Source organism: Mustela nivalis (assembly GCF_964662115.1).
Source record: "Mustela nivalis genome assembly, chromosome: 14".
Classification (NCBI taxonomy): domain Eukaryota; kingdom Metazoa; phylum Chordata; class Mammalia; order Carnivora; family Mustelidae; genus Mustela; species Mustela nivalis.
Window position 1 is genome coordinate 90173532 of NC_139033.1, and position 12071 is coordinate 90185602.

Here is a 12071-nt window from a genome sequence, read left to right on the forward strand (position 1 = left end):
AATGAAAAGAGTCAGGGAGGTTGTATATCTACCCACCACCGTTCATTTCAGAGAGGACCAAAGAGGCCCAGAGAGGGGGAGTGACTTGCCCAAGGTCACACAGCAAGCAGGTGAAGAGCTGGAATGAGAATGTGAATCGTTCTTTCAAATATTTAACAAATCTAGGGCGCCTGGCTGACTCAGTCGGTGGAGCATGCAACTCTGGGTCTCAGGGTTGTAAGTTTGAGCTCCAAGTTGGGTACAGAGATGACTTAAAAATAGAATAAAAAAAAAATAAAAAAAAATAAAATATTTAACAAATTCTTTTCAGCAGCCTACTGTGTGCCAGGGACCAAAGAGACAGCTGGGATCCTCGTGAGTGTGTCTGCCCTCAGGCCAGGCTCCTCTGAGAGGGGTTGGTCACAGGAGAGATTTTTAGCCCCCCTCTCCAGAGGGGGGACCAGGCGCAGCAAGTTGAGCTTGCCCAAGGTTATGGAATGGGTGAGATTTAGACCGGGGTGGAATTTGAATCCAGGCTCTGAGCACGCAGAGCTGGGGCTCCCCCAAAGCTGCTGAGGGTAGGGGAGGAGAGCAGTGGGGGGTTGGGTGTGCCGTGTTCCTGCTTCGTTGGTGGCTCTGTAGACCCTCTGTGTGCGGCCCCCCATCTGGCTTAGATTTTCTGTTCCCACCCTCAGACCGAAGTTAAGTGAGTCCCCTGGACCCTGTGTGTCTCCCTGGAGGAGGAGACATGGGCCAGGGACCCAATATGGACAGGCAGCTGAGGAGGGCTTTTGCTTTGGGGTCGTGGGGCCCTGCAGAAGGCTTCCACGGGGGTGTATGGGGGTGGCGGGGGTCAGTTCCAACTAGGGTTGTGTCCCCCACATTCCCAGTGGCAGATTCTTAAAAATGTGCTGCCTTAAAAATCCTTGTGACTTTGCTTACCACTGGGCAAGGCTATCTTTTCCTGTGACTATTGTCTGCTGTGACAGCTGGTGGCCATTGCGTGAGCACCTGCCGTGTGCCAGGCACCGGAGAACCTGGGGTAACCTGGCGAGGAGCTGGGTGCTATCCTTGTCCCATTTCACGGGGAAGGAAGCTGAGGCTTGGAGAGGGGTTACGGTTTGCCCAAGGTCAACCCACTGGGGGAGCGTCAGGGCCCGAGATGCAGACTTTGCTCATCTGGCTGCAAAGCGCCCCCCTCCCCCATGATGTTTTTCATCTTTGGCAGCTTGTTGTCGAGGGCCCTGAGCACAGGACCCCCCACCCCCTTCTGGCAGGGTGAGAGGTGTCCGTGCACCCTATAGCCAGCCCGGGGGGGGCAACTGAGGCATCATTGCTGGCTGGGGGCAGGGGGTGTCATGTGAGAGCGGGGAGGGGGGTTACCCACCTCAGAGAAGGGGTGTTGGAGAAACTTTGCCACAAGGCTGACAGCCAGGTAGAATGTGGGAGTCAGCAGGGGCGAGGGGTGGGGAGTGCTAGAGGCAGAAGAAATGGCAGGTGCAGGGCTGTGGAGGCGGGAAGGATCAGGGCTTCATGGAGAGACTGTACAGCAGGCTCACGGAGAGGTGAGGCTGGAGGCCCACAAGGAGAGCAGGCCAGGTTATGCGAAGCTGGGAACTTTACCTTGGGAACACTGGGGAGCCGTGGAAGATTTATGCAGGAGAAGGGGCTGCCGTGTTTGGTGCTTTGGGAAAGGTATCTGACTCGCAGGGGAAAATGGGCTTGGGGGCCAGTGGGGAAGCAGGAAGGAGGCAGTGGGGGCCTGGCCCGGGGTGGAGGCAGTGGGGAGAGAAGTGGGTGGATTTTGGAGGCAGTGTCCTCCTTCCCTGGTGCTTAGGCTCTGGGCCTGGGCAAGAGTGAAGAGAGACATTCAGTGCCCTGGGTGCCATATCCCACCTTTCTTGGAGATGGGGAACAGGAGCTGGGAGAGTCATGGAAGTATCTGGGGGCCTCCAGGCCTCCCAGGCTGCAGGACAGGGGCGCTGGTAGGATCTGGCCCAACCCTGTGGCTCCCAGGCCTGCTTCTGCTTCCGGGCTCAACGGCCCACCCTCCAGCTGAGTGGCAGCTGTTAGACACCAGCATCTCCCCCTGCCAGGTCCAAATAAAGGAAAAACCAAAATACATTTCCCTTTGTCGGAATCCGGTGAGGGTGAGTCGGGCGGGAGTCATTCGCTATTGTGTTCTGGGGCCCACACTGCTCCTTACATAAGCTGGAAGTTAAAAATATGCACGGAATTCTAATTTGCCTGCTTTGCCTGGGATCGTACCCTGGTCCCCCTGCCCCACCCCACCTTGGGGGGCAGGGGGCAAGGCAGGCCCCCACCCTACCTTCCCTCCCCGGCACCCACAGAGACAAAGAGACCATCCTGTGGCCAGTATCCCCTACTGGCATTTGGCAGGATTAGCTCCAACCACCTCCGAGGTCCTGGGTAGTTAAAGCCCAGTGAGTGTAATAACCCTAAGAGCAGCTAACGTTTTTGGGGAGCTCATCACGTGATTAAAGTCTTTATCCGTGTTATCTCCATTAATCCTCCCAGATGCCTGTGAACTTGGTTCCCATTTTGCAGTACAGGTTAACACCTTGCCCAGGGCATGCTCTGGATGCGCAGCCAGGGAACCTTTGATCTGGGCCCTACCTGGAGGTCCCCCTGACCCCCCTGACCCCCTTTCTCTGGCCTTCCCTATGGTGGGTGGTGGGCGGGTGGTGGACAGGAGGTGGACAGAAATCCCCTCTCTGAAGGTTCAAGGACAGAGCCGTGCGGTGCTGCAGCTCCCACCAAGCCCTGCCTCAGGGAGGGGATGAGGATCAGGGAGTTGGGGGGTGGCGGCTGTCCCCAGCTCAGGACCCCTGACCATGTGCCTCTCCCAAATTGGGACCCAGTCCTGAGGATCCTGAGTGCAGAGCAAGGTGGTGACAAGGCCTGTTTTGCCATGTTTACAAAAGAAAGAACACCTGGCTCCCTCTGTGGGTGGCCTCTCTGGGAGGGAAAGGAGCCATGAGGTGTCCCCAGGTAAACAGACACGAGTCTGTCCCCTTCTCCCTTCTCCGTTTGCGTCTACAGGTGGGTCAGCGGTGCTGCTGGGCAGGAGTCGGCTCTGTGCTGGGCAGCAGGCTAAGCCTTTTACATGGATCATTTCATTTAATCCTCGTCGCCGCCTCCATGAGGGCCAGTCCTATTATTTCCCCCATTTTCCAGGGCTCAGGTTCTGGGAGCTGAAGTGATGTTCGCAAAAGCCCTGTGCTCTGCAAGCGGTAGGCGCTGTCATGGTTGAACCCTGTAGGAGAAATGACATTCCTCTTGTTATTCACTTTTTTGACACTGACTCTAGGTTCTCTCCTTCCCTTTGTGGCACTTACCGTCCCTGTTGGGGGTCCATCCGACGCAGGCCCCAGGGTCACTGTGGGATGGAGCAGGGGGCAGCCAGCTCCTCCATGCCATGGTAGCAAGTTGGTGGCAGAAATGACCGAGTGGCTCGTGTGCTGTGTGGTGATGGGAGGGGGTGCTGGGGAAGGGCTGGATAGATCAGCTAGGACATGTTTGTGCACATGAAGAAGGATGGGGAGGAAGAGCGGGCTTCCGCCCTGCAGGCCCTGCCTTGCTGGGCGGGCGTGACATCGGGTCCCAGAACCGGAAGCCCCTCACCTCGACCCCTGGGCTGCCTGCACGGGGTGAGGGTCATTTGGGGTGACAAATTTGAGATGGTAACACCCCTGCCTCGAGGAATGATCCCCCCACATGCACAGTGTCTCCTGTCATTCTCTTGTATGATCCCCCCAAGCTGCTCGGAGATAGGTCTGCCAGGGATCATCATCCCCAAGTTGCAGATGCGGCCGGCTGCCCATGTATGGGGGGTTCAAGATCTCACCTCAGCCCAGTGCTTGGGGAATCCCGGACTTGAAGGAGAGGGCTGGTCCAAGCTGCTGACCTGGCCCTGGGTGATGCCTGCGCAGTTCCCCCGCCTCCCCCACCCAGGGCCTCAGTCTTCCCATCTGTCAAATAGGGATGAGAATCACTCCACAGCCCCAGGCCCCCAACGGAGCCCCTGTGTGCAGGGTACTGCGATGCCACAGTCTGATGGGGAGGCTGGTCGCTAACAAGTAGAAAATGTGAAGGTCTGCATTGGTGTCTGTGTGCACTGAGTAACTCCTAGTCCTGGGAGCTTGGGGAGGGTGGTTTTTTCTCTGGGTCCTTGTGTGGGGGGCCGGCATGCCTGCCATCACCGAGGAGTGGGGACTGGGGACTTCTCTGGAGCAGGGGCAGGCCCTGACTTGAGGCGGCTTCCGTGGGACTGATTGATTTGCAGCCACTCAGCAGCCCTGGAGGGGTGGAGGGGAGCTGCGGTCCTAGGGCGTGTTGGGTACCCCCAGCTGGAATGAATCTGGTGGGAGGAGGAGTTTGGTCATGCTTGGGTTGTCAAGAACTGAAGAATAATATTCTCTCTTAAAAATATTCCCCATGGATACCAGACTCTCTTGCTTGTCCCAGGCAGAGGCTGGGGAATCCTGCGCCTATGCCCTGTGACGTTGGGCAAGCCCCTCACCCTCTCTGAGCCCCAGGTTCCCCTTCTAATGTGGGGAGAAGAGGCGCCCAGCTGTTGGGCTTGCGGGGGGCATGGGACGGAATGAGATAACACAGGGACATCTTCCGCTGTGTGCCTGGCGCGCCCTCACTAAATCTTCTCCAAGTAAGAGGAGCAGCTGTCTCTAGGGTTGGCACATGGTATGCTTTGGAGTCACCCAGAACTGGGGAATATGGCATCTCGAGGACACGTGGCTATTTGGGCCAGTCTGGAAAGATCACTCAGCAAATGCAGCTCCCAGAAGGGTCTGCAAGCCTCCTCCGTCTGAGCACAGAACTCGGAAAATGGCAACTTTCCTTCACCTTCCTAGCGTTGCAGTCCCAGAGCAAGGGAGCCAGGTGCCAGGTGCCTGGTTCTGGGGGTCTTGTCTTTCTTTAGCTGGGTGGACTTTGGCAAGGGGCCTTGGTTTCCTACCTGTGCAATGAGTACAAGCCTTGCTGTGTTGGCTCCTTGCGATCATGAGTGTGAAGTGAAATAAGGAATCCTTTTCAGAATCTTCTCTCTCTCCATGGCAGATGCTCCCTTTCCCCAGTCCAGATCTCACAATGCTTGGAACAGGATTCCTTCTGAGGGGATTAGGGAGTGGGGTGTCACTAGGAGCAAAGCCTAGGCTCAAGAGCAGAGGTGTGGGGTGGGGGAAACTGAGGGTCCTAACTTCCTGGGGTACCTTCTCCCCAGGAGTCCCTGGGTGTGGCATTAACAGCATTCTAGGACTACCACTGCTAACCAGCTTTGAAACCTGGAGCCCAGGGCCTCAGCTTCTCCTTCTGTGAAATGGGCGCATAGATGCCAGTCTCATGGGCAGGAATGTGCCCGCCTGGTCAGTCCCAAGGAAGGGATGAGGCTTGGGGGCCTCTAGATGGCTGCAAGGACCCCTCACCTCCTGAACCGTCAGAGACTATGCCAGCAGCTCTGTGGGGAGGGGATCTCTCTGTATGCCAGGCCATTGTAAGGCCTGAAGGAGAGACATGACCCCCACTTCTGCAATAAGGAACTAAGGCTCGGAGAGTGGAAGAGGGGCAGACCTCTTGCCACATGGTGGTGGGGCTGGGATTAGGATTCAAGCCCCATGGTGTCTGTGATGCTCTCTCCTGCCTTCACTGCCAGCTCCTGGAGGAGGAAGACAAAGATAGCATCTGCCTTACTTCCGGCCGGATCCGCAGGGCTGGAGCCACGCCTGGCACATAGTAGGGACTCAGTAAGGCCTTATTAATTGGATGAATGAGGAAAAGAACAAGGGAGAGAATCTTCCCCCCGGGCCCAGCTGCTCCTGGCAGGAAGGTCCTTAGCTGGGTGTCTCTGGGGCTCCAGGGTGGAAGCCCGGTTAGTCACAGCCTGGCCCATCCTCTGGGAGGATTTTCTCTGCAGGCTATGGCTCAACTCCCAGGGGAGGCCTCCCCCTTAATCCCAGAGGATGGGATGGGTGGGGTAGCTCCTGCCTGGCACAGGGCCCTGCTGGGAGGGCGGGCCGGTCGTGGAGTTCAGTATCTGGGCGTGCTCCTTCAGCTGGAGTGGGGCCCCCACCCCCAATTACAGCTTTGCTCACTTCTTCGGAGTCAAGAGATTGACCACAGGCTCACGATCAAGCCCAGCTCTGCCCCTTCCTGGCTGTGTGACCTTGGGCAGGTCGCCTCTCTTCTCTGAGAGTCAGGCTCTAAAAAAGTGGAAATGATGAGGACACTCGTAAACATAGAGTAGATCTGAGAACAGAACCATTGGCCACTTGGTAGCAGTAAACTAGCAGCTCCCCAAAATGACTGTTCCATTCCTTCCCTGCCTCTGAACCCCCAGTTCTTACTCTCTTTGAGTGTAATTCATACTAAGGTGTGAGTGGTTATCAAACTTCTTTCCCTGCAAGTTGGTCTAACTCAGGCATCGCTATGATCTGTGGTGTTTCTGATGCTGTGTGACTATGTGAGAAGGAAGTGGCAAGCATTTTCACCGACTCCCTCATCCCATCACCGGAAGTCCCTTCATAAAGCAGCTTGGGTTGGGCCAAGGGCACTCGTCTGATTGGGGAGTCTGGACTCTTCTGCTCTGAGCAGTGTCGTACTGTTTCAGGAGGTTCCCAGCACATAGTGGGTCTCTAGCAAATGTTCAGAGGATGATAAGAGAAAGGGCTGTGTTCTAGACTTAGACAACCCTCCCCTTTACCCCTAACTGCATCTGGTGAACTCTTACATATGCCTCAACGCCTAGGTTAGATGCTCTTCCTCCAGGAAGCCTGTCCACCTTATTTTATGTCCAGTCAATCTTCTGGGAACTCTAGTCCATCAGAGATGGGCCAACCCTGTGCAATTCTCCCATTTCCTGAGGGGGGAAAACCTGATATCGAGCCAGAGTCTTACCCTTGGCTAAGGTCTCACAGCCACGTCAGAGGCAACAGCAGGGGGATTTGAACGAAACTTCTCTAGCTCTCCTCAGATGAGACGGTCTTCAGGCATGAAAAGAGGGCGTGGATGGTGCCTCTCTTCCCTTGCCTCTCCCACTCCCCCGTCCCCTAAGGGCCTCCCGAAAAGCTGAGCCTGCTGCTAACATGTCTTCCTTTTTTCTCCACAGCCCACGACCTCCCTGCAAATAAGGCCTCAGCAACCCAGCCGGGGAGCCACTTGCAGTGCCTGTCTGTCCACTGCACAGACGACGTGGGTGACGCCAAGGCCCGAGCCTCTGTGCCCACCTGGCGGTCCCTGCACTCCGACATTTCCAACAGATTTGGGACATTCGTGGCCGCCCTGACTTGAATTGACAAGAAATGCCCAACCCCCACCAGGCCCTTCTCCCCCTCCCATCGCCCCCTCCCCCTAACCCTGCCCCAAACCCCTTCCCTTGACCCCACCCTCCTATTAATTTGAAAGGGCCACTATTGCTGAGTGGATGATTTTTTTTTCTAGGTTGGTACCTGCTTAGTGGCATATGGACCGGAAAGGGTTAATTTAAAAGGGGGGGGAACCTCAAAAAATTTTTTTAAAAAAGAAAACTCGTCTGCCACAGTATGTTACCAGTGTTAACCCTTCTGCAGTTAGCAAACTTTTGCTTCAGCCTTTTTCCTGCTAGATAATTCCCGTTTTTCTGTAATCTTGGCATACGTTTTTTTTTTAGATGACCTCTTTCCTTGTTTTATTTTCATGCTGCTGTATGTCCAAGCATTGTTATTTCGTAATAAGACAAGAGTTACTTTCTTTTTTATTCTCTTTTATTCTCATTCCTCTCCTCACCAATCCCCAGTCTTCTTTTTTTTTTTTTTCCTCCTTTTTGCTTTGTTCACTGCTTATTAAAATGGAAATCCTAGAGAATAGTAGTTCTGGAATATTGCCGGGCGAAAGTCAAATTGTCATCACGATATTATATATTGACACCCAACTGTCATCAGTCAGGCAGGAGCCAAACAATTAATGCCCCCCTTAGGTATTCCGCCTGGGATTTTGTTTTGTCTGTTCCCTAAGAAAATAGAGAGAGATATATTTTCGTTCCTACAAACACACGCTCAGCCCTCAGCTCCATTCTGTCTTCTGCTGGAAGCTGTCCTCTCTGCAACGGAGGTGATGACGTGTCCAGCCCGCTCAGTGGGAAGGAGTCGGAATGTTCAACAGTGGTGTTTTCTCTCCTTTTCTGGGCCTCTGTGCAAACGCCCAGGCTCTGAATGTTCGTGCTATGCTAAGCAGTCCTGTGTGCACGAGGGATGGTGTCCTTCCAGCTTGCAGAGTCTCTGGGGGCTCCCGGCTTCTGCCCTGTTGTAGCAGGGCTGGCCGGGTCTTGGGTGCCCAAGTTGGGGAGGATCCATTCTCAGCCCTTGAACTTTGCCCACACAGCTGATGCCAGCCAGGCCTTGGGGGAGGAAGGATGTGGGACTGCATGTATCTTCCCGACCACTCCCATTCTGTCCTTGCTGCCCATCTATTTCCCCCCTCCAACCTGGGTAGCCCCCCATCCCTGGGAGGGTTGAGGCTTTTGCCAGCACTTTTCTGGGGGCTCAGGGAAGGAGCCCCCAGGCTCAGCCTGCCAAGCCCCCCTTCTCTGAACCTGGGTGTATTTCTTTACAGAGGTTGACAGGTTCCTGAGGGCTATCGGAAGGAAACAATGACTTTGATGCCTAGGCCTTTTTCTTTAACCCCAGAATACCCCCTGCTTCCCACCTTTTGATTTAATCTCACCCTATTGCAAAACTAGAGCCCTGTTCCAGGCGCCTCACCAAGGAATCAACTCTTTGAGCAAAGATGGGGGGGTGGCTAGGTGAGCAGGCAGTATTGAGCAGGGCTCCTGGACACCCCCCACCCAACTTCGAGGACCCAGAGTGGCAGACATTGCTGGTCCAGTGCTGGTGGGGCGGGCACCTTTGGGTGCTGTGGAGGCCTATAAAAGGCTCTTATGATTCAGGGGTGGGGGGTCGTGAGGGGCACACAGACTCCAGGGTGGGTCAGACAAGAAGTGACTGATAGCCCTTCACCCAAACCAGGAACTCCACCATTTTCCTTCTATTTTTGCTAAAGAGCAAGTCTTGCTAAATGCTCTATTTTGAACCTGGCGCCCCCTCCCCTCTGTCCCCAGGTCCCCAGAGTTTCTAGACCTGGCTTTTTTGTTGTTGTTTTTTAAGTAAGTGACCTGAAGGCTTTGAGTTCACCATACAACACCCACATTGTTTATTTCAAAGAACTTTCCAGCAAAGGGAGAAGAGTGTCCAGAAAAATCTTGCTCTTTCTCCTCCCTCTTCTTTCCTGCTGGGGCCCTTTTGGCTCAGGTCGGCGTCTGGATTGCCTTTGCTGGGGCCATCAGCCAGGGGCCCAGGTCTGGCCCCTGGGAGCCGGCAGCAGACAGGCAGAAGAGCAGGTGGTGTGAATTGATCAGCAGTGGTAAGGTGTGAACTGACTCAGTCCTGGAGTTCTGCCACCAGAGGAAAGAGATAGAGAACGTTGCTCCTGCCAGGGGCCGCAGGAGAAATCAGCCATAGTCTGAGCAAAACTCCACGCCCCTTCTGATTCCGCAATGTACAGCTGTTTGAGAGCTTTATCACTTTATTTTTTAAACAGGAATGATTTCTCCTTCATTGCTTAAGGCCGGGGAGCCAAGAGTCTCGACTTTCGTCTTTGACTTTCCCTGGGTTGAGTTCATTAGCACCTGGCCATCAGCTCCGTAGTCCTAGCAGCATCGGAAACCCCTGAAGTTTTAAACTTTCTCACTCCCCACGACCCCAGAATGGAACAGCTTTAAAAATAGCCTTAAGCAAAAGGATGTTATTTCATTAAATTTGGTTTAATGGAAAGAATAAAAGCAAATTAAAAACACACCCAACCCACGAGACTCCAAACACTGGTAATCGGTACTGCATAGCAAACTTTTTTTGGGAAAGAAAACGAAAACGTTATTGCACATGTAAAATATAAAATCTTAACTCTGCTGTGTGTTAGGCAATCCTGTAATCTTTTTTGACTCTTAAAAGAAATTCATTTCTGAAATGCTTGGTTGGAAGACTGTGACAATAGCTCATGAAATTGAGTGTTATTTTTTTCTTTCTTTTTTAAAAAAATATGTAAAGTGCAGTCTTCTGTATTCATGCATATTGTATATACCTGTATATGTTTTCCTGAGCAGCTAAATAACAATAAATATGACGTTAATGGTGACTGTGGTACATTTGTGGGTGGGTCTTGCTTCATTTCCCCCCCACACTCCCTCTTATTCCATAGGTCTATTCAGAATCCCATGGGGGCTGGGAGCGCAGGTCTGGACACTGCAGTGCGCATGTGTGCATGTGTGCCTGTGTGTGTCGATGCTGTTCTACACTGAGTCATCTTAGAGTTTCTCAACCTGGACACTGTGACACTCGGGCTGAATAGTGCTTTGTGGTGTCTGTCTCCTGCCCTGTAAGATGTTGAGCAGCCTCTACCCACCAGATGCCAGGGACACCTCTCCCCTCTCTCCCAGCCCCGTGACAACCCATGTGCCCTGGGAGGCTTGATCCTTCTGGGACTGAAATCCACTTGTGTCTGATTGGTGTGGGAGGGAGGGGGCAAGGAGAGACCACCCAGGTGGCCATATCGTGAGGCTTCTCTTGGGTCGCAGGCTGAGTTCGCATCCCAGTAAGCTTTGTGATCTCCTACAAGTTATGTGTGTAGCGTCTCGCTTCCTCCTTTCCCTCATCTGTGAAATGAGTAGAACTTGTGAAGTTACAGGAGACAACGTGGGTGGACCCAGCAGGTAAGAGGGCCCCACCTGCATTAATTGGAGCATGGCACAGCTGACAGCCTTTTGGGATCTGGTTGTCCTGGATTGGATGCTGCTTCCTCTGCTTACAACCACGGGTTCTGGGCAAGTGGTTTAAAGGTGGTCTCCATTTTCTTTTCTCAAAAATGGAGCAAAGAGGGGCACCTGAGTGGCTCAGTTGTTTAAGCTTCCAGCTCTTGCTTTGGGCTCAGGGTTGTGGGATCTGGTCCAGCCTGGGGCTCCCGGCTCAGGAGGGAGTCGGCTTGTGACTCTTTCTCTGCCCCCCCAATAAATAAGTAAAATTTCTTTTCTTTCTTTCTTTTTTTAATGGAGCAAATAAAATCTAGCTTGCAGGTTACTATGAGCACCAGCCCTGTTCCAGGCCCTATAAAAGCTCTGCCACCCTTTGGCATCAGCTTTGTTCTGGTACCTGAAGCCTCAGATTCAAGGTCATGCAAGACATTGGTTTATAGAAGGAGTTTTGGGGGGTGAAGAGATAGACAAGTAAATTGACAGTTAAAAGTGAGGGAAGACAATGCCCCATAACCTATGGCAGTACAGAAGACAAATGTCACTCTGAGATTCCCGATCCCATATAGGGGGTTTAGGGCAGGCTTCTTTTAGCAGGTTTTGTCCATTTGGGGTTTTGAAGGATGAGTAGGAGCTCATCTTATTCATTCCAGTATATAAATTGGCCCTGATTTGGCAGAAATTTTGTTGTATTTCTTACCTTCAATGTTTAAAGGTTTCTTCATATACGCAAAGGGGTATTTGTCAGAATATAAAGTTTTAAGGACAAGGCCTGTATATCCACTTTAATTTGGAGAAGCTTAAAAATCTCTCTAACCTTTAAAGGTCTCCTGCTCAAAGTGACAGTGGTATATGATCCCATTCAGTACGCAGGAAAGGGAAGAGAAATGACAGAATGATGAGCACTGGGTGTGGGCATTGGAGAGACTTCAGGTCAGTGTGAAATGAATGAGGGAGTGTTGCGGAGGGCCCAGGAACCAGAGAGCCATGGACTGGCACGTCCCTTAGGGATAAGTGGGAACCTGTGACTTAGGAGCTGCCCCATGTGGGGTGCATTTTGGCCTCAGGGAGGGTCCCTCTTAGGGCTCCAGGGTAGGGCACACGTTGCAGGGTGAGCTTTCTGAATTGACAGAGAAGTGTCATCTTACCCGAATGTTCCAGCACATACCTCATCCACCCAGCTCTGACGAGGGGATGGAGGAGGTTGGGTGGACCCTCTGCTCTTCCAGAGCTAGGGTGAGGTGAAAGAAGGACATTCCATCCCCTTCCCCTTTAAAAAAAA

At 53.1% G+C, this 12071-nt stretch overlaps 1 protein-coding gene across 1 annotated transcript in view; it reads left to right on the forward strand.

Annotated features, from left to right (window-relative positions):
* MN1 (MN1 proto-oncogene, transcriptional regulator) overlaps nt 1-10179 on the forward strand; it is a 47804-nt gene extending 37625 nt beyond the window's left edge. Inside the window, exon 2 of the mRNA XM_082697975.1 lies at nt 7121-10179. Coding sequence (XP_082554101.1) covers nt 7121-7302 — 182 coding nt within the window. The 3' untranslated portion in view covers nt 7303-10179. The remainder of the gene's footprint in view (nt 1-7120) is intronic.
* Nucleotides 10180-12071: the final 1892 nt, after the last annotated feature.